At 46.3% G+C, this 26633-nt stretch overlaps 1 protein-coding gene across 1 annotated transcript in view; it reads right to left on the bottom strand.

Annotated features, from left to right (window-relative positions):
• LOC146587401 (gamma-aminobutyric acid receptor subunit alpha-3-like) overlaps positions 1 to 26633 on the bottom strand; it is a 70969-nt gene that overhangs the window by 13596 nt on the left and 30740 nt on the right. The window contains exons 4-7 of the mRNA XM_085319735.1: positions 18308 to 18375; positions 13957 to 14177; positions 4894 to 4976; positions 636 to 779 (exon numbers count right to left, since the gene is read on the bottom strand). Of these exons, the coding sequence (XP_085175861.1) occupies positions 636 to 779; positions 4894 to 4976; positions 13957 to 14177; positions 18308 to 18375 (516 nt within the window). The remainder of the gene's footprint in view (positions 1 to 635; positions 780 to 4893; positions 4977 to 13956; positions 14178 to 18307; positions 18376 to 26633) is intronic.

Below are 26633 nucleotides of genomic sequence, written 5' to 3'. Positions count from 1 at the left end.
GGGGGGGGGGGGGAGAGAAAAAAACAACCAACCAAACAAAACAAGAGAGAGAAATACACAAGATAACAGAAGCTACCTGGATTCAGAGGAAAAGGGAGGAGCAGCAGATGGGAGAGAAAGATGATTAATAATGGTCATTAATCAGAGGAAACATTTGTTTGGGAGAATCTTCTATTAGTTATGACAATATTTGTCCAAGAAGATGCAGTGAAAATCATATTGAACATCATGTTACATTCACCTCCCCTGCTGCAATACTCTCCTGAGGGACTGAAAAGAGATCCAAGACAAATGAATCCACAGTACTAAGGACCAACTGGGCAAGATGGGGCAAATTTTCCACACCACAAATCATTTTTTGATGACTGAAACAACAATTTTCCACAGGATATAGGCAATAAGGCTCTCCCCAGTGGAAGCTACAGAAACCTAAGCACTTTACTGCTTCTTGGTGATTACCCCAGACATCCCCAACTACATTCTCCAAGAGCATGTGGCTTGGGAAGTACTGCAGTGTTTCATTGCCTACAGGCACTGCCTCTACAAATTGTGGTATTAAAAGCCCTTGGGTTCACCCCACCTGACAGAGCACTCAGTCCAGGCATCCCTTCCTGGTCCTACAAGGACCACTGTACCTGTGCTGGATCGAACCATCTCTGTGCCAACAACATGGCCCAGCAGGTCGTACTGGTTCAGTCGTGATCCCCCCTTTGCTACTTCTACTGATTTATCCTTCCCGAGTGTCCAGGTGTAGATTACCTCTGTCTTCGTGTAGGCATCTGCAGAGCAGAAAGAAGAAAGAGGTTCATGAGGTTCATGCTTCTGGATGATCTAAAATATACCAAAATTAGCCTGCAGCCAAATTAATCCCTACTCTGTATTCCTCAGAGCCACATAGATGAGCACTGCCAAGCATGGCTAGAGACAAAGCCAGTTTAGAAAATGTTAATCAAATGAGTAAGAGAGAGCTAGAGTTTCTGGAAGGGAACTGGAAGGCAGAGAGGGGCAGAGCTATGTTGTACAGAGCAACGCCTGGACAGGTTAACACTGCAAGGGCTGGCTCCAAGCAGAGGTAAAACAGGAAGTTGCCCAGGCCAGCAAGCTGTGAGGGAGCAAGACAGCCACAGCCCTGCCCGGCCAGAGCCCTGGAGACCCATGGTAGCAGCTGCTGGCAAGAGGAACATCAGAGTAGGGGTAAAGGATGCTCCTCATAGTTAGCTCCTCCCAGCAGAAGCTTGGCTGTCTCGAAGCCCTCCTGCTCCCCTGGGCCAGTGGGACTGTTCCTCCAACTTCAGCTCCCTGCATGCCGCTTTTTGTATGCACTTGAACACCCGTGGTGATAGGCCTCCCTCAGCTCTGACATCCTCCTTTAGGGTTCAGGTGCAATGTCACATGCAGAACGCCAGCCCAGGTAGCTGAGATCCCTGAGTTTGCCCAAAGAAGAGGCCTGAGGGTTAGCAACCTGTTTTCTGGAGACCACAGGCTCAGGCTCCCTTTGTCCTCTGGAAAGTCGTGCTCACTGAATTAAAACCAGAAGCATCACTCTAATCCTCGCAAAGAAACTATCTTTCTCCTGCTCTTGAACTTTCTTCCCCAGGGAGGTAGCCTGCATTCAGCACCAATAGGTGCCTGCTCCCTGTGCTGCTTTGCCCCCTTTTTGCATGCCCCCACTTGCCAGCCTGCAGGCCACTCTGCCAGGCAGTGAGGGAATGCAGTGCTGAGATAAGCCTGCCTGCACATTGCCACAGAGACAGCACACGAGCTGCTGAGCCACTGCGAGGCGGTGCTGGGCCCAGAGCCAAGGCAGCCCTCCAGGGACTTGCAAGTTCCCCCCTCTACCCCACTTCCCCAGCTTGCCATACACAAATGCCTCTAAAATACACATTTATAACCACATGCACAAGCATTTGTGGCCAGACCCCTGCTTGTCCCTTTATCTGCTCCCTTTCCCAATACCACCTGCACACTCTGTACTGTCAGCCCTATACCTTATGCTTTTCAGAAATTTTCAGAAATGCTATGGTCTCCCCAACAAATCCAAGCCTTATGTCCACTCTGTGCCACCTTTTATGCAGGAACAAAGTTCACCATTCAAGGCTGAAGAAACTTTTGATTCATCAGAGCTGATTCCATCAGCTTCTCCTGTTAAGACACTAAGATACTATCTGTTTGGTTCAGCAACAGGTCAGTTCAGCTCAGGGAATCTCTCAGATCCTGCTTTGTGGAAGATTGTTTCTGAGGATAAACAGATTTCTCCGAAATTTTTAAAACAATCATTGTTATCTCTGCTCTGTAGGTTTAGCAAACCTGTCAAAAGCTAAGTAGGCACTGTAAGAAGCAGAGTGAGTGATTTTGATGATCAGCCAATGTTTCTGAGCATGCCACAGTGCTATCTAAGCACTTTTGATAAGGCCAGCACCTCTAGCTTGATGTGCAACACTGTTTTCCAGCCTCTCCTTCCAGCTCTCTAGATGTTCCTGCAGAAATCTGTTTTCCTTCAGGCTTTGCTTCATACAGCTTTGCCAATGCACTTCCACTGATGGGTAGCATTCTCTGCCATGTGAGTCGTGATTCACCCATGGCCAGCCTCAGTCAACAGAGGAAATGTGCCCACGGTTTCACTGCTGGCCACTTTGCCATCATGCCTGAAGATACTGTAGTCTATTAATCTGGTCCTCTGGGATAGAGGGTCTCTGGTGTCATGTAGCCAAGGCATAGGAACTTGAATCCAAAGCTATTTGGTTCTGCTTAATGCCAAAGCTTGCAGTGCAGTCTAGTACAGTCCAAACAGGGACAGTTCCTTGACATTTAGTRGAGATAATTCCAGTAACATCTTCTGCTACCCCAGTGTCAGACAGTTGCCGTACAAATATCTACAACTGGCTCAGAAAGCGTGGTTCTCTGCTGTGTACATCCGTCTCCTAGGGAGTACAGAGGTCGATAAAGCTATCACGTCCACTGCACTCTGGTCCAAGGAACAGTGTGAGCACAAGGCCTGTAGGTGGGCAGCTGAAGCTGTTTTACGCGCCTAGCCCTCTATTTCTCCAGTGAGCTCTCTGCCTTCCCTCTCTGTGTGGCTACCACCGTGGCTCAGGGCCGGGAGGTCACTGAGGAGACATTCAGCTTCCTGGGATCGCTAGAAAGTGGTCACTGAGGCAAATTCAGCTATCCTTTAAAGAATACATGCAGTGAAGTAGAGGCACAACAGCACTGCCGTTCTATGTACAAATTTAACCCACCACAAACTTCTTGCAAATGAGCAGCTCCTGGTTGTGGAGGGCTTTTCAGTGTGTACAGTTTTAATCCTACTCTATTATACCAGAAGTGCGCTCAGATGCTATTCTGATGGACTCTTTAGAAATACCCATACAAATATTAATCAAGAGCAGTTGAGATGCTTTTCTCAAAAATTCCATCATTCAGAGGCTGAATCAGTAAAATAATAATAATAATAATAATAATAGAAAAACAGAAGAACCGCAAGGAATGTTCCAGTAGAAATACATGTATTAATCTCTTTTCTTCACCAAGAAACATTATAAGCAAGTAGATGTGCAGTAATCTGCCTTCATGAAAGTCTTATAATAATCCCAGAGTTTAGGCCTGAGGTATGAGGTTTAACAATCCTTCTCACAAGGTCAATTAACATTAATAATTCATCCTTCTCTAAGGCTTGCTAATTTACTAGCCTTGGTGATGTCCTGTGGCAATAAGTTCCATATTTAATTAGATGCTGCATAAGAAATTACTTCCTTTTAGCAGTTTTGAATAATCCAGCTTCATGGATGCCTCGTGTCATGAGGCAGAGAGCAGATGCACATGATAAACATGMTCTCTTTTGGTGTCAATCAAACTTTCCAGTTTTCTCCTTAGTTAACTGCAAATCCTAAATGGTTATAGGATAGGAAGTATCAGTTTAGAAAGGCTGTGCTTTGTCTGTTTTCTCAGAATTTGAAGGGAGATCATTGGTGGGGGCTCATTCAGCTTATTTAGCTGGAAGTAGACAACTCTTCCATTTAACACAGGTGTAGGTTGACAGCAGCACTTAGTTTGTAGGACCTGCAGAGCTGAACCGGGAAATTATTTCCAAATTATGGTGAACTTCAGTGGTTTGGAATTTGGTTCTCACTCCCTTTGGATCAAAAACAAAAGAAAAAAAAATGTAATTTGCGCACAAGGGAGAGGAGGGAACCTTGTTCCCAGGCAAGATATGGAGAAGCCCAGACAGACAGTAGCAGCAAATCTGGAAAGCTGGAAGCTGTTTTCAGTTTGRCATAAGCCTGCAAATCCTCCCTAAACCAGAACCCTTGTTTTTAGGTCCAGGACCTTTTGCTTGCATGTGGCCTGCCTTACAGACTGGAGCTTGCCAGATCCACAGGAGTCTGTAGCTGGAGAAACCAGAGCTTTCAGACTCCCAGCAGATTGGCAGGAGTGGTGCAAGGAAGCTGGACACGACACTGGCAGCAGATGTCACTGCTGTCTTCCCAGATTTGAGTCCCATGCCCCAAGAATCACCTGGTGATGAAAGGAAAGCATCTCTGAGTTSTCCACCAAGGCAGGTCCTGCTAAGGCAGTGCTGAAGAGGCAGCATCACCTACTGAACGCAGGAAGGCAATGAGAAACTGCTCTTCTCACTTACTTATCTAGCAAATTTACAGAAAATCACAGGTGCATAACTCATCCTGCAAGCCTGAACCACCCATAGGTATGCTCTCTCTTYGTTCCTGATGATGTCAGAAAATGCATGTGTGAAATACTTTGGTCATGTTATCACTAGCAATAATGCCATAATTAATAACACTGTTAATAAAATACCCGAAGACACTAGCCACACAAAGGACTGTTCTTTAGCTCTGTACACACCTCCTCACAGCGGCTGATCAGGGTACTTACAGCTCCCAAATTTCAGCGGGCAAGCATGCACGTCCATTGGGAAGTCTTCCAGGTGCATGGGGCACTCTGCGTGAATCGTTAGCCTACAACACAAAGAACAGGCATGATCAAAACCACATGGCCATGGCAGCTCCCACCTGGCCCTTCTGTCACGGCATCTTTGCCCTGCATCTGTCAGAGGTGACAAAAGCTTCARTGTGGTCACTAACTGTAGGTCTCTGGGCAACACGCCATCAGCTRTAGAGAGAACAGCAGGCATGCAGATCTGGCCACCTTTCCCATTTTATAAACTCAACCCTATTGACAGAGTTCATCTTTATTCACTCAGTGCAATCGGAAAATCTGCCAAAGCCCAGGATTTCTGTTTGCTTATGCACTGTGCACAAAGAGCTCATTAATGCTTGGTGCAACCTGTGCCAGGGGACAATTCATGGACCATGCTGGAAAGCAAAGGGAAAGGACTTCCAGCGACACAGAACATGGCCTTTTCTTCCAGATGGTTGGAAGGAGCTGAGGGCTGATAGATTATTTAGTCAGGAAACTGCACTGTTGCTGGGCTTGTTGAAAAAAAGTTAGTCACTGGAACAAAACAGAGTTATGAARTCACAGCTGTTGTACCAAGGTGCAAGGTGCACCTCTGAGCATGGGGGTTAGGGGGAGAGGAGCAGCTTAACCTTCACGGCTCTTCCTTTTCACCCATGGCACTGCAGAGGATGTACGCAGGAAAATGCACAACCACATGTCCAGGGGGGGGAGTGTAGGACACCTTGTGCATGTTACACATCCATCAAATCTTTCTCTGTGGGATACCTTGTCATGAAGCRGTTTCTTGAGGGAGGCACAATTATAAGAGTGAGCTAGAGAACATACAGCCAGACGTAAAGGGATCTCTCGCAAATGTTCTAATAAAGAGTAGGTCTAAACTCACGCTCTTYCTTGGAATAATGTAAAACCAGCAGCTTTTGAAGGAGAACAAGACATGTCAAATATCATCTCCTCTAAAGGATTTGTTTGGTCAGTAAAGGAAACCACTTCTGATGGCTCGGCAAACTAACAAATAAAACATGGCAGGAGCAACAGACAGATGCAAAGGGCAAGTGAATAGAACTAAGGCTGAAGGTGGCTTGTGGAAAAGTCAGGTCAAAAGGAATAGGGGAAAGCTTCTCTTGAGATATTTTCCTTTAACTAGCAAATAACATTTTAACAAACTGAAAAGCTTCAGGAAAGTTATTYTTTACAGAGAAAAACTCAGGCTTAGGTGAATACAAAACAAACAAAAAATAAAACTTGGGTTTCTTTCATGTGAACAAACCTTAAAAGATTTTGGAAAAGAAGTTGTTTTTTAAAGCTGGTATTGAAGAGTTTTGTTGGACAAAAACAAGCACTTCCCAAATCACTCTAAATRTCTTTTTGGGAAAACAAAATAGAAGTGATGTGGTTCGGGAGCTCCGGGGGCCTCAGCAGCCACACRGCCTGGGCACCCGATGGCTCTCTCGTGCGCAGCCAACCTGCCCAGCTTGGGCCCTGCGAGGACAGGCGCTGCAGTGATGGTTGTTGCAGGGCGGCAGATGGTGCTGTGACAAGCAGGACCCACGCTCTGTGCAAGGCATGAGAAAAACAKCCGCACAACCGCTTGCTACTGGCTGTGAGTGCACTGAGGAGACTGCGGTGGAAACTCTCTGCCAGCTAGGGAGTTTGCTGTGGCAGGTGAGGATGCGAATCTTGCGATTTCAGAGCTGGATACTGACCCACACTCAACCTACACTCAACCCTGAAGATCATGGTAGCTTTAACCCCTAGGAATCCTTATCTTCCTGCAGGGCTAAGAAAAGCTCCTGGTAAGAGCTTCAGAGCATTCCTGCCCCTGCACTTCCCTTAGCTGCTTTTTGGTGGATCCCAGCATAGTGCACAACCCAGGATACACCACCAGAGAAACTCCTTTCTCTAGTCCTCCATGTCTCCCTTTCACTCTATCAAATCTGTAAGACTTGAAGACACATGTGCTTCTTGTAAAAGATCTGAGAGTTGGCATCCCTGACCAGACCTCCCTGAAAGGGACTTGCAGAGACATTGCATCAAGAAGCAGAGAGGCAAAGACAGAAGCTGCCRTAACTTCAGTGGGGCCAAACACTCCTGCATGACCAGGAGCACCCACAGCAGGAGTTTAAAATCCAGATTGTGCCTCAGTGAATTTGCCTTTTGCAATGTCAGGGAGTGGAACAATTGCAGTGGTCACAGGGGTATAGCGCAGCAGATTACACTGTGGGGCAATCTAAGACCTATTCTTGTACAAGCTTGGCAAAGGAAAGAGAAAAGTACAGTTTCCCATAAACCTTCTGAACCCCTCCCCACTGTGCTTCAGTGTTACCTCACTGTCTCTTACTGCAACAGAAGTAAATGTTCATTTCTGTTCCTTTCAGAGCCAGRTGCCGCTGCCCTGTCTCCCCTGGGTACATCCACCCCACAGGGAGAACAGGCATCGCCATGCATCGGGAGCTACCCCACACAGGGAAGAGCTAGAAAAAAAAAATAACTCTTCAACCAGGACAGGCTCAGTTCTGGAAAACAGCTCTTAACTATTCATCAGCAGCAAGACATGGTCCTATAGTTCCCCCAGGGACTAGCTACACTGGAGCCCCAAGGGGCTGGCTGTTGAATCACCACTCACTTTTGGGTMCCAAGGGCTCTCAACCAACCAACCACGACTGAAGCAGTTCTTCATACCCCGGCCAGAGTAATTAGAGCAGGTTTAACAGGTCTACACAGGCAGTCTCCACCTCTGACAGAGATCAGYGGCTGCTTACAGAGGAGTACAAGATCCAGGTGCATTCAGAGCAATCTGTTCCTTGCTCTCCACTCCGAGTACCCAGTGGCTTACGGTTTCTGTGATTCAAGGCTGCACCCAGGCTATTGCATGCTCTAGAGACCARGGGCCTTCCCTTCTCTGAGTCTGACAGATCCTTTCTAAATGATTACTAGTGTATGGCTAGTAACCACCCTGTCCTCTGGGAATTTTTCTACCGACCAAGAGCTGACAATGAATTCCTGCCTGCATTATGGTCTGCCCCAGCTCAGCTTCCTCAGCCTGCCAGAGACCCAGCACGTGGTCTAATGTAACTTCTTCAGAAACAAATTACTCCCTCTGACTTGTGCTACTCTTCACCACTGGACCGATTGTACCTGTTTTGCCTGACAGAGAAGCAGAGCTGACCACTTCAGGATCTCATCCAAAACCCACTGARGCCAATGGGAAGACTGACAGTGATTTCCACAAGCCTACAATCACACTACTGAAATTGTTTTCTCCTGGGGACTCAAATGCACCAACCAACTGCTCCTTCCATTTGATGCCTCTCTCTTGTAATCTGGCTGAAGACAAGGATTTCAAGAAGCAGGTAGAAAAACCTGGCAGCAAGCAGCAGACTAGGCAGCTTTGCTCCTTCTGTTCTGTTCCTTTTGTGATGTTCTTTTCCGTCAGCTAGAAACTTACTTGAGGAACTTTATCGTTTGTACGCACTTTGAGTATGTCCTCACGATCTCACTGTTCAATTCTTTCTGCTTCCTTTCCAAGTGCAATGGATTTTTTTTGCTTCTAATATTTTTCACTGTCATTGGCATAAAGATAACTTTGGTGTCTTTGCACACAAAATTCAGCATTCCCCCTGCCTCCCTCAGGTCATGCAAGCCTTTTCCTTTTAACCTTCCTTTTCCTTCCTCAGCTTCAATGATTGCCTTCTTGTTTCAAAAGGATCTTAGCTGGGTGTCCCCAAAGTCAGCCTTTCCAAAGGGCCTCTCCTCCAGATCAGTGCTTTTCTTCTGACGTGTTCTGAATTCYCCAAAATCAGAAAGGTCATTTTCATTCACTGGACTAGTCGCAAATTTTGTCTGTAATTAACGGCCACTGAAAAAGGCTGAACACAGACAGCTCCAAGGCACCAGGCTGCAGGGCCAGTGCTAGAGTACCATTTAGTGCTGCCAGAAATGCCACCGATGCCTTTAGCCTGGCTCTGCCCTCACTAGGGCCAGAACAGCAGCAGAAATCAGCTGGGCACAAGCCGGCCCTGGTCATGCCCTCCCGCCTGCGCTGGGCCACAGCCGACAAGAGTGAGTGCTGTTTAGGAAAAGGGGCAACTTTACAGTGATGCTGGAGGACTCTGGGGTTGTGTGGCAAAGTCGCAGTCTCAATTTTAAAACTAAAGTATGTTTTGTTAGCTGAACCAGTAAATGACAAARTACACAATAAATCCATCAACAAACCACTGAAGAAGTAACCTAATCTGCCACCTTCTCTGCTCACAGCTGAAGGAGTTTTTAAGTCTCCTGAAATTAAATAAAAGAAAAGGAATGGCTGAACCACTCCAGCATGATGAGTCTGTTCAGCAATTTTGGCCGGACAGAAGTCAGCACATCTACAGATAACTTGTGAACAGAGCGTGTTTTCTTGCCGAAGGGGAAAGGCATACAGGCGTTCCCTCTCTTGGATGTTCTCCCTTGCCTGTGCTCCCTTTGCCGCGGCCCCACGGGCGCAGGGCGCGCTGGCTCTCCGAGATGTCTTTCCCAGGGCTCCGCTGCTGTGCGCTGCTGCTCACTCCTCTGCAGCCCACAGCCCCTGACACTCCTTGGCTATCTACTGCCCCTCCCCAGGTCCTTCTCCTCCGGTCCTTCTCGCACACACCCAACTTTCAGAGCAGTAATTAGCAGAGATTTTTATGTGGGTTGTGGAAGCAATCACTGCTCAGGAGCGTACACATCACCCCACTTCTGCTTTATCTCCAGACAGCCTATCCTGTCCTGGCCTGTTTCTGGTGAAGAAGTCCTCAGCACCAAATACTTTGCCTAACGAAATGTCGAAATGTCAAAATGTCAAACTAAGGGGAATGTGTCTCACTTCCCAGGCAATTACCACAGCTTCTGCAGCATATGGGTAAAAGAGCGTGTTGCAGAAATGTTCTTCTTTACCCCTGACCCTATACAAGGAAGCTTATGGCCACGTAGCCTCAGAGGTTTGCTTCATTGCTCTGATGTGCTGTTCCAGTCCAGACATCTGAGCCATGAAATGTCATTTTAAAGTCTAAACAGCATGTGAAAAATGGCCATGCTGCCAGCAATCGCATAATCCAGCTGTTCTATCCTTGAGCTCATCTGTCCCGGTCACTAGCGTTAACTAATTCAGAACTGTCTTGATACTAGACTGCAAGGTCTTTGTGCTCTTTCATTGCTTTGCTGGCACAATTGCACCAGAAGTGGAACATCCAGGAAAGAACCCATGCTTTTCTCTTTAAAGTCATAGGAAGTCCTTTGAACTGCTCAACACAATGGCAAGAAGCGTGAATCAGGCTAAACAWACCTCTCCCAGGGCTGACTGTACAACAAACCTCTTCAGCTTCGTTCTCATGGTTACCAGGAGCTTAGCAAAGCCTTTGATGTGTCATTAGAGCCCCTGTCGTTACCTGCGCTGTGCTGCAGGATGAGCTAGAGTCTCAGTCCAATTTCTGGGACGCAAATGAAATAATCTCTTGGTGTATATGTGGTACAAAAACATGACAGTGCCCTGCACAGCAGAATTGACTTTGTTTATGCCAAGGATATTGCTTGAGCCTTGTCCTGATTTATCCTTTAGGAGGTTTGTTAATAACCACAGTCAGGCCAAATAGGTAGTGTTTATGGTTTAGGCTGTGTACAGGTCTAGGTTAGGTTTAATTGCTCAGGTTTAAGTTTGAAGCCAAATTGTTTCTAGGATCCCTGCACTGGATCTGACAGCACTGAGTTCTCATTATATCTTCCCCGTCTCAGCAGATTTCAGCCCATGATGGCAAAAATGCAGGGAGATAAGGTGATCGCTGAAGATTTCTGCCTCTTGGGATGGCTTCTTTATAAGAGTTTGCCTGCACAAAACCAAACCTAGAAAATAGGTCATTTTTGCCTCTAGACCCACTCTGGAAACTATACGGCAGAAAAAAGCTTCAAATTGGCTGTGCAGATCTCATATACTCATGTGGTTAGCTTGCTAGCTTTGGTCTGCTCAGGTCCATTTACGCTGTTGTCTAGAACCAACCCCAGTGTGGGCTCAAGCCAAACTAGCTGCCCACCCACATTACTGGGGAGCTGGTGCAGGGATGTTTGAGCTGGTATTCTTACAGAAGCTGAATTACGGTTGCACCTCAAGTTTACTGTCCCCTCCATCCTGTGGATGGGTTTTGCATGCTGACAATGCAATTTACCAGGTAGTAAAGGCAACCCAGATCCTTTGGTAGCAGAGACCCTACGAGGCCCTGGGATTTTTAAAGAGGAGCCTGGAAACGACAAACTCCTGAGCATGCTGCAACACGTACGGGACTTACTGCCAGGGGYGAAACTGCACCAGTGGGGCTGCCCAGGTGATGCTGTTATTCTGGGCAGAGCCTGGGCACCTTTGTGCTGAGCCTTCTCTGCTGTTCTGGCTCCCCTCAGTAAAGGGTTCACCGACTGTCCTTTTCAAGTCCTCACGCACTGCTGCTAAGGTCTTCACTTTGTTTTTAGCAACACAGGTTCTTAAGGCAAAGTCTTTGGGTATGCAGTTGAATGTGTCAGCTTGGTAGTTGGAAAAAACATCCTTTGAGTGCATACCTTGAACACATATTGTCTGGGAACCGCTCTGACAATAACCACGATGCCTTAACATGCCACTCTGACAGTTGCTTTGAAGAGCAGAAGAGCTCTTTAAAGCCTAAATTCACAAAGCTGAATCCCATTAGTACAGAATCAAGCTTTCACTGTTCTCATGTGTTTCAAGGCCAGGAAGAACCAGAAGATTATCTGTGTGCTTCACACAATTTGAGCCAGAGATTTCATCCAGAGATTGTGTAGCAGCTGAGTTTTTGTCTGTACYTTAAGTAAATCTGCCAGCAATTACCAGTTCATTGCACTCAGCTCTGACACCAGAGCATCGAGGCCCTACCTGGACTTCYGTGAACTACTCAGATCTTGTAGGAGCTCCAAAAACAAGACTGCAGAAGCAGGACTACATAATAAAACTGTGTTCTTCCTCTGACCCTCTAAGGCATGCAGAGTAGCAGGGAAGAGGCAGAAGGAACAGTAATCCTGTCCTTTACTAAGCAGCTGGAGAGAGTGGAATAGAGAAATACAATTTTCTGCTGCAGTCATAAAGGTCATCTCATCATCCAGGTGCCAAGGCCTGAGTCAGTGATCAGAAGTTTGTAGTGTGATGTTGCACCAATCCACAAGAAGGTTGTGTTGTGACAAAAAGAAATCCTTGGACAGTCAGCTACAGCTGGCTTGTAACTTCTTGAAGCTCAGGTCAGTGATAAAGAGGCTCTCTCCAAGAGCTATAAATATTGTTACACAGGTATAATTTTGCTGGACGCCTATGCCATAGTTGCTGTTTCACCAGAGCAACTTCATCTATAAATGCAAGCCTTGACTAAGAGAAGTTGGCTTTCACAGCAAGATAGATAGCAAGAGGTGTGCCTCTAATTGCTCATCAGCAGAGGTGATCCCTCAAGGGTATTGCCCAGTAAAAGGTAAAGGATTGGGAGGTATATCAGGAGTCAAACTGCATGGCAACATACCAGTCTGGACTGAACCTGCAAGGCACAGCCTGGAAAAGGAGCAGCACATGGTCCTATCAGCCCAGGGAAAATCTGATAGAGGTCCAAACTTCCCTCTAAACTCCCTAATCAGCAGGACAGTGTGCCAAACCAGTGGCAAAGTGAGATGGGACCCTGGTCTCTGAGTTTCAGTCTGATACACAGCCACGGATCATGCAGTCCATCTCCTTGCATCTTCTTCCTTCTGGACCCCCACTGACAAAAGCTGCCAAAAAACTGTGTTGCCCAGGGCAGGCATTTCCCTTAACAGCATGGAGAAGAGCAACTATCAGATGTGTCCGTTCTGGATATCTTAGAAAACCTCGTGGAGCCCTGTATTGTCCCTGACACACTGTCCAGTGCAGTGGGTTGTACTTTTCTGTCTAGCGAGGACTAATCACATCTGCAGCTTTGGGGATCTCTGTGTGGGATCTTAGCCACTTGCAAAGCCTTAGAGGTAGCTATGGAAAAGTTACTCCCCAGGTAATCTTGTATTTAAGGGGGGCAACAGCAGACACAGGCCCAGACTCTCCTTCCTCCATCCATTCCTTAGCAAGCGGYTACACTGAAGGGTTTTACTGAATTGATTGAACCTCGTGAAGGAAGTGAAGTCACAGGGTTTTTCATTCCTAACAGTCTTGTGATGCTGCCACCCCAACCCCTTCCAGCGTTACTGCCCAGCCCTAAGATCAAGAGCAAATCCAATACTTTCCCAGCCAGGTAACATTTGCTGAAGCTAATGGTTTTTTGTTGAATAACAAACAAGTGAAATGACATAAAAAACTTTTTTTGCTGCCTCATGCTAATAGCTCCTATAAAATTTTACCATTAGAGAATGATACAGATGGTGGAGAGTTTTAGTCACCCACATGCAGGCCAGACAGCCAGAAGCAGTATTGAGCCCTTCAGCTAAAATGGACTTCCCCCTTCATGTACCCTGTATGCCTCAGTGCCCTTATCTGTAATGTGAGATCACTGATGTTCAGAGACCTAGGCCCCCAGGGTGCTGGCAGGACTAACTTACATCAGAGAACTGCTGCACAAATGCAGTGTTGTTTATCAATGGTAGCTTGTGAAACTTGCTGACATGATGCAGATTCACAGCCAACTCTCCTATGAAGAGTGGAAATTTTGTCTGGTCCTTAAAAGTAGGTGACTGTGCAGCAACTTAGTACACAGAATCCTCAATGAAGTGTGTTATTAGTTAGGATCTGTTCAGAGATGGATGCAGAGAAAACAATTTAGAAAACAAAGATTTACACCCCCCTAAAAAACCCTCAGTATCTTTCTCTTGCATCTAGAAGTTGCTTGTTGCTTCATTTATAAGTCTGCTTACCTTGGAAGGTAAATTAGTGTATCAACCAAAAGTGGCAAACATTATTTACATGGATGGATAGCTTGCAGGCATATAGGAACATCTGACTGGTGCGTGTGTGCAGGGACCTGGAAGACCCTAGCCCAGGAGAAACACCCTTACCTCATGGTGTACAAGAGGGTGCCATTGTCCACCAGGCGCAGTAGCTTGTTGGGTGTTGTCATGTTATGGGCTACAGACTTCTTGCCATTGTGGAAGAAGGTATCAGGAGTCCAGATCTTACTGGCCAGCAGATTGTTCAGGGGAAGTATCTTCATGGGCCCATCAAACTTCAGCCTCTCATCTCTCCAGGACTGCCGGAAAAAGACATCGATGGTATATTCCTTTGCAGAGAGAGGAGAGAAAGATAACTCTTGTTTTACTTAGTTCTTCATTGCAAGCAAGGTAGTTGAAGAAATGATAAATGTCTTCAGTTATTAAGTATACTGTATTCAGCACACTCTGGTTGACAGCGAAGCATGATGCAACAATAACTCGGGATTAACAACAACAGAGAAAATTGTGGAGGATAAAAGACATTTGCAGTCTTTTGTATAATGACTTTAACACAACATTTGCATCTCAGTGTTTCTGACAGACTGCAGACATGCTGCAATACAGCCTACAGTGGAAAGTGGCCATTTCTGGGGTAGCCTGCTTCTCTGTGCTGCACCAGCGTCTTTATACAGACCTCGCAGGGAGAAGGAACCATGCTATGCAACTGCACAAGAATTTGAATAGGCAAAAATCAAGTTATCCAAGATGAAAATTGGGAAGGATACTGATAACTCTACCCTTACACCTAAAACAGAGCTTCAGGACACTGTTCTAATGATGTGCTTCCCTCAGTCACCTCTGCATCAGTGCCTTTCAAGCAAAGCACTGAATCAAGGCCTTCATGAACTTGTCATTAAAACATTGTGACTTTCTTTTTTAAGTGAGCATAAGCAAAAAAAAACTATTTATGAGCCCAAACTCCAGCTGGGGTGATCAGAGGTCGCCTCTTTACAATCTCATAGCCAGGGCCAACTGCCAGTAGTCTTGGCAAATTTGATTTTTGCCATCTTAGCAGAAGAGTTTAAAAAAGAGCAAAAAGCACACTGGAACCTATGGGAACAATATAACACCATGGGCCAAGCRTGGGCAAAACGGCTGTTCTTCAGCACATTGCTCCCCACCTTTGCCCCTCTCCTRCTGTTGGGACACCCGTTCACCTATTGACCCCCAGCTCTTCCTTCTGTGCCATGGCAGCAGCGCAGCCCTGGCCTTGAGGCAGGGGCAGGATACTGGAGCACCAACACCACAGGCTCTGTAGATTCTTCCACGATTAGGAGCCSAGTGCTGTTGGGTTACAATGTCCCACTGAGCTGCTTATTCCTCTATTCTTTCGCCAACCTGTCTGCAGGAAAGCCGYGATGAAGGCATCACAGCCATATCAGGGCAAAAACTAAATTAATATTGGCATATGGGACCACCATTCCCACTAACTCAAACCAGCCCATGCCCACTCAGGACTGGCACCACTTGTGGGAACTGCATGAGCTAGTTAGCATCAACTTCACCACTGCCTGGGCAGGAAGGCAGCCTGGAGCCRCTCGCCTGAGCTACACGTACCTCAGCTCGCTAACGAAGCAGGGCTCATTAACTCACGAGGCTGGCAGAGAGAGATGGGGGCTTTGGAAAATCTGTTCYGGTTCTTGTTGCAATGCTGCTGTGGATTCATAGTTGTTATTTATGGGTATCCGGAGGCTGCAGGAGTAACTAAACTTATCTATGTGAATGATTTCTTTCCTGCAGCTCTTCTCAGCAGCACTTAAGAGCTGCAGCACATCGGTTTCCTATAGGTCACAGAAATTTCTGCAAGATTTTGCAGCAGATGCTACCTAAATGAAAGCATCTAAGCAAAGAAATTCATCCCTGCTCCCCAGCCACACAGGCGTTCCTGCGCAAATGTGAGGTTTCTGGATTATGSCTTGGGGAAAGGAAAGAGAAGATCCTATCGCCCCTGTACAAGATACTCTGCTCCCTCATGGAAGATCAACCTCCCTTTGSGGTTTTAAGCTCAGTAAAGAAACCAAAACAAAAGACTGAGCCTGTGTGCAGCCACAGGAGGCAGCTTTGGGAAAAGCCTTTATCAGGAGAAGAGCTATCTTATTCACAGCTTTCTGCTCTTATTAAAAATCAACCAACAAAACAAACAGAAAACATTTTATAACACCTTCCTRTGTCCTGTTTTTCTTCTTTTATGTCAAAGAATCACTCCTGAAGGAAAGAGAAATCATGTTGTGATCCTAACCCTCTTCTCCAGCCTTCTTTCCAGGAGAGCATCAATTCCAAGTCCCAGCTTCCAAGGAACATACCTAGCTCTAGGTCATGTTCTTTTTCCCTCTATGGAAGTAACCAAAGCCATCAAGACTCAGTCCTCCTTCTGAGTTTGCCCTCCAAAGCATAAAATTCCCTTGACTTTTCCCCACTCAGCAACTAAGGCACAGCTGAAAAGCTTACTACTACTTACTACTCAAGTTTTGGGCATATGTCAGGTCCAATAAGGCTCAATTTTATAAGCCAAATGGAAAGGGAGATTAGAAGTCCCTTTGMGCATCTTGGGGAAAAGGTCCACATGTTCTCCTCCACAGTTAGTAACCAGCTACTCTCCTCTGTTACTTGCAGCAACTTTACCTGCCTCTCCTCCATCATCATAATTACAGCCTCTGTCTGCATCAAGTTGCACAAGAAAGGCTTTCCATGGCAATGAGTAATGGCTGTGGGAGGGACAGGAGCAAGATCATCAGGAAGATGCAAGAGTAAAAGGAGGGACTTTCCCACTTCCTGAGATAAAAGGAACCACACCAGAACAGCGGGCTCTCCCCTTGCTTCCCAGGGAGATAAGGTTTCTCTCTCACACACATTTCTGACTGCATTTAATACCAGGAGTGCATGCTAAAACACATTTGCTATGCATTTGTAAAATACATGGAACTAAAGCACAAGAGGCGGGAAATAATTTATTATTCTTCAACTGTCTTCCTAATTTTAAATTCATTTTGTCAAATCACATTGCAGAGAATATCTTCCTCTTTTCARTACCTCATATTTCTTCTTCACAGTTCATTATACACACTCCCTTAATCAAATATGCTCCACCTTGGAAGTAATTATCAGATACTCCCCAAGGGCTGAGATTGCTGAATATATTATGTGTCTCTGCTGTGGTATGAAAGAAAGTGAGATAGAGAGAGAACTCAGATGAGATTAACGCTCGTGGCTACAGGGACAGTAAGTTAACTTTTAACCCTGGAGGCAGTGGTCTTTCCAAAGCAATATGGGATTGTGTGATGGGGCAAGCGCTGGCATGAAATGCATTTAATTCTCTTCCAGCTCCTTCGTTCGCTAGCTTAGGACTGTCAGTAGGGTGGTCAGAGAGACATTCATGGCCAAGTGAGCACAGTAAATGAAACTGTTCCAGCCTCCGAGGGGCTGGAGGAGGCCTCRGGACATTGCTCCTGCCTGCGAGAGCAGTGCCTGCTCCCTGCCTCAGATGGGCTCCTTCCAGCTCCAAACTCTCCTTGGGTACCCSAGGGTACTGCAGCACCACGTAACCTCCAGAACTAGGCAAGCAGGAGAGCCTCAGTCCCTAATGCGTGACTGGCCTCATGTGGTAGCCTTGAAATGTAAAGCCATCACAACCAGCCACTCTCTTGTGTAAGTCTGCATGTGGAATACAAACTGCAAGAAATGCTTTTGAGAAAGCTCACTATTAATTATGCTCCACAGTCCTATTTTAATTAGAAGACAAACTGTTGTGGGAATACAAGCCTAGATTCAGACCTCAGGCCTTTTCATTAATAATTTTCCCTGAACATGTCAAAATATTCCAATCAGTTCAGTCTTTTTCTTTCCTCTCTTTCGCCTCCCTTCTGGTTCAAGGGCTTAGGACAATTTGTGAGTGGGAACTGCTCTCTCTTGGCACTGTCATCAAAACAGGCCACATTTGGACACTTCCCATGAAGCATCTTCATACTTCCATGCAGTCTGACTGAGGAAGATTGGCTACAATGAAGGTGCTTCTCAAGGCACATGAGGGAGCTACATACTGGTTTTGGTCTCCTGGGCCTGCCTTCCCATTTCATTGCCTCAGGTTGCTCTTACAGGAAACAAAAAGATTCTAAAGCCTCCAGACTGCTCAAATGATGCAGAGGTGTTGACTCTCTAATTTTGCGTTTTGCATTATCATTTGGTTTCCAAAAGTTAAAATACATCCAAGAAACAGTTCGCTTCTATTGCCTCCACTAAGAGAAGATGACTAGGTACGTTCCTGCCCATACAGGAAGGATGCTTGGTCATGTTCCTGCCTTTAGGAACGTCCTGTTTTTGCCCAGACTGGTCAGGGCTGAGAGTGGGACACTGCTGCCACCATTGCCAGACACACCACCCACTCCCTTGGAGGCACACCTGCCTGGCCAATAGCACCTACCATATCTGTGTCCGAGACAGGGCCGAAACTCGTCACGTAAATGTCTGTCTTGACTTCAGTTACGCTGTCTGGGACATAAAAAGAGGGGAAAAAAAATTAGAGAAAAGAATGCTTTTGTACAGGAAAAGCTTTAGCATTTTTCTCTGTGTTGTTTTTTTCATGTCAGGTGCCTCCCTGGTGAAGCCCTCAACAAGCTGGTATTGTGCTCAGTAGTGTACCCTAAACAATAGCTGATTTTATCATTCATAGTTGGGCAAATTCATCTTTGATATAGCTATACTGCTTTCCACACTTAAACCACAGATGAATATGTCCTAACGTAGTTAGACTATGTGTATTTACAAATTATATGCAGTTACGCAATACGTACTGTTGTACAGATCCCCATATCTTCAGTACAGAGGTAAGTCCCCAAATTATGAAATTCTCTTTAATCTGATACCCTTTTGTGTCTCCCAGCCTGATAAATATCCTAGAAATGTTCCACCAGTTTTAGAAAACTCARGTTTTGTTACAGCTTCAGGCTTATCTGTACATAGAAGAATCAATATTCTGTTTGCCTTTTACTCCTATCATGTTTGCTGCTTTCCTAAGAGTCTCAACTGAAGGACAGCAGCTCTTGTGRAGGTAGTATTTATATGCCTCCTATAGTCATCTACAGCCAGACTATGTTCTCCTTGCAGATGCTGAAAAGCAGTCTCCTTCCAGACTCTGCCTCAACAAAATCAGGAGACCTCGATTCTTGCTCCAGCCACTAAAACTCATGGGCAATTTTAATTCTATGAGTCCAGGTAAAGATAAACTGAAGTGCTTTCCAGAATGTGGCTATCAGCTGACACTATCCATGCTGAGTAGCACATGCAGTTCTCATTATGATTTCCATCATTATCATCTCAGCACGCCTCCTCAAAGAGGTCTCTGTCATGGTCCTGTTTTGCAAGGAAATTGAGGCACAGGAGGATGGGGTGGCTTGCTGTGGTCACCTGGCAGATAGTACTCTGTCCACTAGAATATACTAAAAGACCTGAATGAGGTGCCTTGAGTTTAGCACTACGTTACTRTAAATCTTCATTACTTTAGGGATAGATCATATGATTGTGCTCCTTTTGTACGTTGTTAATTGTCTCAGCTGCATTCCCAATGAAAGAACCTGTTTAAAGCTTCAAAAAGAGTTTGTGTTTTATCAGTAGCATCCCATTTTGGCCTCTGCAGCAGCTATATTATTAGCCTGGACAGCTCAATTCATTGCTCAATTCAGTTATGGAAATTCTTGTGTTCTCTGACAGTTATTTTTTAATATCATGAAGCTTAATCTTATGCTTCAACAAAGTTTGGTATTCAAAAAAAAAAAAAAAAAAAGAAGAAAGGAAAAAAAAAGATAATGCATTCTGGCAGAGTTTCCTCCTTAATGGCTAAAACATACATATACATGTCTTCAGTTATTATGGTTGGAGAGCTACTGACACAGCCTGTGGCTGATATTATTGTGCTATATAAGTAACCCTTGATCTTGTCTTGATGCGATAAAAAGAAGGTTAAAGAGAAATATGTAGGCAGTACACTTTCTGAAACACACAGCAGTCAGTGAGGCAACTTTTTAAACAAAATGAGATACTTCTGTAAGACAAACTCACAGTATTYTCTCTGTGTCCCTCCAAGCAAGTCCCCAAATGAGATATACAGCATAGAAGGCAATTCTAGYGAAGCGAGGTTCTTCAATTAAGTGTTAGAGGAAAAAAGGAACTCTCTCTCCACTCCCCTCTCCTCTCCTTTTTTGACTGTTTAGATTGTCCAACATAAATAATACACAGCAATAGATACCAGATCAGGATACACAGTCACCCATGACCAGTGAAGTCAGACAGGCAGAATAAATTACCTTGTGAATCCAAGAGGAACTGAGCTGGAAAGAGGGATAGAGGGGTCCATAAAAGGACCTGTGCTATACAACGTGACCTGCAGGATCCAAGCGTTGGAGAAGTGATTCAGGAAGCGATGACCAGGTGAAAAGGCAGAACTAATTTTGCACACCCTTGTATAGGATGCTGCTCTTTTTATTTGTTAGCTAGCATTTGGCATAAACCCAAGAAAATGGAGAGTACACAAGTTTAATTTTAAAAAAAGGGGGGTTGTTTTTTGCTGACACTTCTTAGAAAAGCGATGGCACAAGGGAATGATATTGTCACTGTATTCTTATGAAACAGAACGGAAAAAACTGAGGGAAAGTTAGCTGGTTATGATTTAATCCTAGATGCATCTGATCTCATCCTGTCTTCTGTCCGTATGTTCAGCGTATTTTAAACTACCAGTCAYGGAGCTCCAGAGACCTGTTCCTCCCCACAACCTACTGGCAAATCTGATCAAAACTATAGCATTTATCAAGGTCCTGTGTTAGAAAAACTTGGCATAGCTTCTCCTGTTATGTTAAATCCCTGTTATGTTAAATTGCTCGTGGAGACCTGCAGTTCAGGATGGAGTCACACATCCAGTGCCTGCCACATTGCTCTGATGAAGGCCAACGCACTGCTCTCAATGATTTGCTCATGAATGTGCTCCTGCACAGCATAGAAAAGGAATGAGGTCTCCTGCCAGTGGGAGCCTTTCASGAGCCCAGCAAAGAAGAGACCAAGACCACTTAGAAACACTTCATTTCCAACTTTGCAATCTCAGGACCAAAAGGTRTTTCTTGTCCTTTCCATCTGTTCGCACAAATAACATGTATTAATAGTGCTTGGGGTGACCAATACTTTCACTGTGCCAGTGATGGCAAAGCAAATAATAACAGAAACAGAATCAACTATCACAATATGCAGCCRTTGCCATCCACCAACGTAATGCAGGGACCGGAGGAAGGCACCCATTTAATTCGGTCTGGGCAACATCATTCAAATGCACTAGGTAAAGCACTGCGCAAAATTCTTGGTTGGGGCTGAGCTATGTTTTGTGCTATCACAGGATTTAGATGATAGAGTTAAATCTAGTATAGCCCACCTGCAAGGTCCTCAGTGGCTGGAACATCAGTCTGGCTACCAAAGCTACTTTCAAAATATCTTTAGTTGCCCCTAACTCTTAGGAAAGGTTTTAATAGAGAGTAGTTGGCAGAGTACAGGGCCATAGCAATTATACAGTCTGTTTCCCTAAGACATCTCTATCAAAATCCCCTTTAATCTGTCATGGTACCCCATGCTTGTCTATCAGCATGCGAGACCACAAAACAGCATTTCCTATGCCCAACCAGCCACAGAGAACAAGCTCAGTAGGAACATCCTCCTCTAGCTACTGTCCTTCTTGGAAGCAAAGGAAACAGAAGTCAGATTTGCTCTTCCCRGATCATAGAATAAATCCCATCCTATTTCTCATCTCTTCATCCTAACAGCACTGGCCTGAGGAGAATAACACAGATCTGGAAAGTCTCTCATTTCCAGACTCCAGGCTGCTGCTCTCCAGTGGACATATGTGCCACTCAGGCCAGGCCACACTGACCCACTGAAATCAGCAGGATCCTTCATGCATAGAAGGGCAGCTCCAGCTGTGGATGAGCRCTAGAAGGCTGGCTCAGGTCCTCTCCCAGGTCATTTTTTCTACTCCTACTTCAGGGCACAGCACTTAAGCAGACAGAMTTTTTGCACCCTTAATGCCAAAAGTGAGACTGAACTTTCCCAGTTACTTCGTGCTTCCAAGGCAGGGCAGGATCTGGAGGGATTTCTGAATTTAAATCATTGCTGTGCAAGCAGAGATTCCAGTAGAGCAGGGAAATGCATTAACCAGTAAAACAAGCAGAACAGAGTAAGCTACAGCCTTAGAAATAGGCTTCCCATGTGATCCTGTAGCAGCATTACATGAGCCCAAGCTTCCACGTTGCTCTTGGCACCACAGGAGCCCATCAGCTCTGTGACAGTGAAATGTTCCTCATCAGAGAAGTCATGGGCTATTCAAGCAACTTCCCCGCTTCTTGCCGTCATATGTACCCACATATATGACATACATACATATATGACATATGACATACCCAAACATGAAGAAGCTGCACCTATTTTTGCAACACAAGAAAATCAGCAGAGGAGCCTTTCCTGCATAAGCCCAGGAGATATGGTAGAGAAGTCCTTATCCCCTTCCTCATCTGCAGATCTGAACATCTGTGTGCTGCACCTCGGCCATCTTGCCCAGTTCTCACCAAAGAATTAATAGCTGAGGTTTGTATGTGGAGGGTTAGGCATTTTCCATAGACCTGTTATAGTACATTAAATAGCACTTCTTCATCCCAAGCACCTTTCTTCCCTGTATCTCAGATTTTTAAACGCGTAAGTGAACTGAACCAGCTTCCTGGGGGGCAAGTGGATGCTTCTAGTCCTGTTTTACAGGTGGGAAATGAGATAGGAGAGACTCGCTTAAGGTAGGAGGCTAATGCAGAGTAAGGACCAGAGCCCAGCTCTAGAGCAACAACCTATGTTGGTTCACAGATGCCTGTTGGAGGATCCGATATCGCTCTTGGAATATTGCAAAAGCACCTCCAGCTGGGCTGTGGAGACTCACCATGCCCCCAGCTGCTGGGAACCAGGAAAGAGAAAAGACCGTGAACCTGTAAGAGCAAGGGATTTTCAGGATCAACATTTAAACACAGACAGAATTTAAACACCTAAATATTGTGTTATGATCCTAGATCGTTTGTGCAAGGGTGAGTCCCATCCCACTTATTATTACGTTCTCAAGCCTCAGTGTACTCAAGCCTCTAACATCACCTATAGCAAGCCTGTGAGCAGGGGCAAAGTGCTGTGGGTTAAACAACATTGCCCCTTCTCCCACATGGCACACAGAGCTCTTTGCCAGCCTGTTCATGCTAGCCAGGCAATGCTGCTTCACTCCTGCGTGCAGAAATTCCCCACAGCTGGGTAGATCTGCAATGCAAATGTAAAATAAAGGCTGTAACATCCATTCCCCAGTGTTACCATGGCACTCTCTACACCTGCCTGCTCTTTAAAAGCTACCCTTCCTCTCCAAGAATTTGCTACGCCAGATCTGGCTGCTTGTACAGGCAATAAATGTCCCTATTAGTGCTGTGTGGAGGGCCAAATCCTGCTGCCCTGACTCCAGTGCAAGCAGACCAGTTGCCTCTGTTTCACTCGCAGAAGGTGTAAAGCAGCAGCAGCTGCCAGGCTGCTTTGGGGTTTCCATCTCACAGCATCTGGGGATATGCCTCACAGAGAAGGCTGCAGACTTGCTCTCTCTCCCCTTGCCTCCGCTGCTGCGAGCGGCTCCTCCACGTCCCAGTGCCCCTTCCTCCTGGGTGCTGGCTGCCTGCAGCCCTTTGCACAACAGAGAGGCAGACATCCCTCYGGTTCCTGCAATCTCCCTTTTAAGTGCTCATGACTCCCTGGGCCAGCTAGGAGATAGCTATTATTTACAAAATGACTGAGTGCTATTTTTACTTGCTTCTTGGAAGCACTAGGAGCAGTGGCAGAGCTGGAATACAAATYACCCTGCCTCTCTCCTCTCCTCACTCTGGCTGCCGATTGCAGGGCTGCCTCTGCAAGTGATTACAGGAGGCGGGGGGCACGGGAGGATGAGAAGGCTCTTATTAAACATCCCGCTGCACTCATCAAGTGCTGTTTATTTAAGAATCTTAGCCATAATATAATCTACGCGGCCGGTTGTGTTTCAGCTCTTGAGGTTTGTGGATGTACTGAGCACAGTCACGTTTCCCAGATGGGGTTCCCAGAGGCTATGCCGTAACCAAGCAGAAATGATGTGTCTGCTGTCTTGCACTGGAGGTTCCCAAATGATGCATGCTATTAAAAGGGACAAAACCAGGGGATTCCTGGCAACCATGCTGACGTTGGAGAGGCTACCTAGTCTTATCTCATAGATAAGTTGGATACGCTAGGGGACAGAAATCTCTCTGAGTGTGTGCTTTGAGCAGCGGTGGTCCCACTCAGCCCTCTCCTGAGCTGGGACCTATGAGATCTTGGCCTGCCTTGTCCCCATGCTAGCACCCCTGGGTCCTGGCAGGGCTGGCAGAGGCCCCCACCCTGCACCGAAGAGCGGCTGAGGCCATGCTCTTGAGGGGCTCAGGCAGAACTGGGCAGAGGCAAGCCCATGAGAAAGGCACCAGGCCAAGGCTGTCCTCAAGCCTGGGTACTGTGTGAGATGGCCAGCGTGAGCTGAAGCAACTTATGGAGGGAAGWGCCAGGTGAGACTGTGGTTGTCTCACAGAGGGTGACAAGCCTGACTGTACTGGAGTTCCCAATATAAAGGCCCAGAAGAAACTAGAAAGCTGGACAGTGCTGTTCAGGTTCTGTTGCACTTCAGTACGAACCCAAAGTCTGTGTCAGGGCTAGTCTCTGGAGATAAGCACAGTTTTACTGATTCACAGAAGGGCTTCAACTTGCCCAATATCATGTCTCCAATCACAGCCACAACCTAAAATGCAGAACAGGCTGATTTCACCCCTTAGCGTTCTCCAGGCTGGGATTAGTCTCAGCTCAAGAGTTTCTCAGCTTAATGAGATCCTTCTGCTCTCAGTGACCCTCTTCCAAGTATCTGTCTGATCTTCCCCTAAGCACATGAGCATCGCCCAGGAAGGACCCTGACCTGGGCTCTCTTACTAGTGGTGCTGGAGGAGGGCCATGCCACGTGGGTAACAGCCTGACACAGCACCCCTGCAAACAGCCATTGGGCTGTTGCTGTGTCATATAACCCAGAGCAAGCACATGGCACAGGATGGTGCTTTACAACTAACTCAGCATCCCCAGGAGGAGAAACACAGGAAGAGGAGTTTGTATTACCAACTTCCAGCTCCTGCCTTCTTTCAAGCCCTTGCCATGCTAATTAATAAGCAGCAGAAGGTAATTTTTGCAGCTGCACACAGAAGCTTTCYGAGTGTCTCGTTCTTCATTTTCTCAGCCCCTCACTGTGTGGATTTAATTTCCTTCCAATTTTAGCCTCTGGAACAAAAGAAGAATAGAAACATCTCTTCCTTCTGCGACCTTTGCTGCAGCCTCAGGAGAGCAATCTCCGACGAGCGTGTCAGAGCTTTCCTGGAGCCGAGATGGCACTACACAGCACACGGGAAACATGAGGCAGTGCTCTTCCTTCACAGGAGGCACTACAGACCCCAGCCAAGAAACTCCACCCTCAGATCCCTCCTCTCTCGCTCTGACAAGTCAATCCCATTTCACCAGTGCTGCTGCTTTTGCCATCTCCTCCTTTTCCTTTCAYCTTTCCTTTCCTTTCAGGCAGTAGTTTACCACGGCACCGGGAAGCTGTGACCAACAGCCCGGCCAGTCAAGTCACCCAGACCAACCACCGTCCAAAGGCYAGACCTGCAAATCTCCTTTCAATAATAAGAAAGCAATCCACCACTACCAAAGGCATTGGAGAAGGGAGGACCTGTCTCCAGATGATTTGGCATAGGGCACTCAAAGTCATTTTGGCCCTGGGCCTGCCACTGCAGTGTGGGGAGAGGATGGGTGCACAGAGGCGACGGGAGCCTTGCCTTCCCCCAGACCCTCCCTTGCCCTGTACGAGAGCTTCAGGAAGGGAGATACGCCATTTCCTACACCATTGCTGCACACAATAAATCCGGTACGTTGCCTTCACTGCTGTCCTCCCACTGAGGGGCCAGTGAGACTCTCCCATGTATGTTTTTTTTTTTGTATTTTCTGCCAGAGAGCTAAGGAATAGCAGCACAGAAGGAATCATTTCAGCAAATACTATTACAATGCTGCTAATGCCTCCCAGGTTTGTCCAGACTAGAGGATAAAGCTRACCCTAGAGGACACGGACTCATGGAGCTCCAGCCATCTAAGCCCATGAACTGGCATGAACTACTGATAACTCCAGGAGCATCCCAACTGCACCAGGGAGTAACTTTTTCACCAAGCATCCTGCAAACAGAGGTAGTGCACACGTCTTGGAGAGAAAGGGTGAGAAACAGAGAGGAAAAATAAAAGCAAACAAACGGTATTTCCTCTAACATCAAGCCAGCATCTACAAAAGTGAAAGCAGAGCTGAAGCTCAGAGAGCTCAGCTCTCAAGGCTGAACCTTCCCTCCCCTCAATCAGTTTTAATTTGGGGAATCTTTTCTGCTCTTGCCCTGTGTGCCCATGGTAACAACCACAGCGTGTTCCAGAGCTCCTCTCTCTTTCCAGCTCATGCTGCGAGAGAAGAACGTAGGTTAGCAAGCAGGCATGGACAAGGGGAAAAGCATTCAGATCAGTCACAGGACCCTGCGAGGAAATCTGTCTGGGAATTAATTCAGCACCACAATTCATGGGAATCTGTGAGCCATTTCCTTAGTGTATGTTAGCAGGGGATCATGGGTTTCAAT

The sequence above is a fragment of the Rhea americana genome, unplaced genomic scaffold, assembly GCF_003343005.1.
Source record: "Rhea americana isolate MKP2758 unplaced genomic scaffold, rheAme1 scaffold_6, whole genome shotgun sequence".
Lineage (NCBI taxonomy): Eukaryota > Metazoa > Chordata > Aves > Rheiformes > Rheidae > Rhea > Rhea americana.
This window is presented reverse-complemented; position numbering and strand designations above follow the sequence as displayed.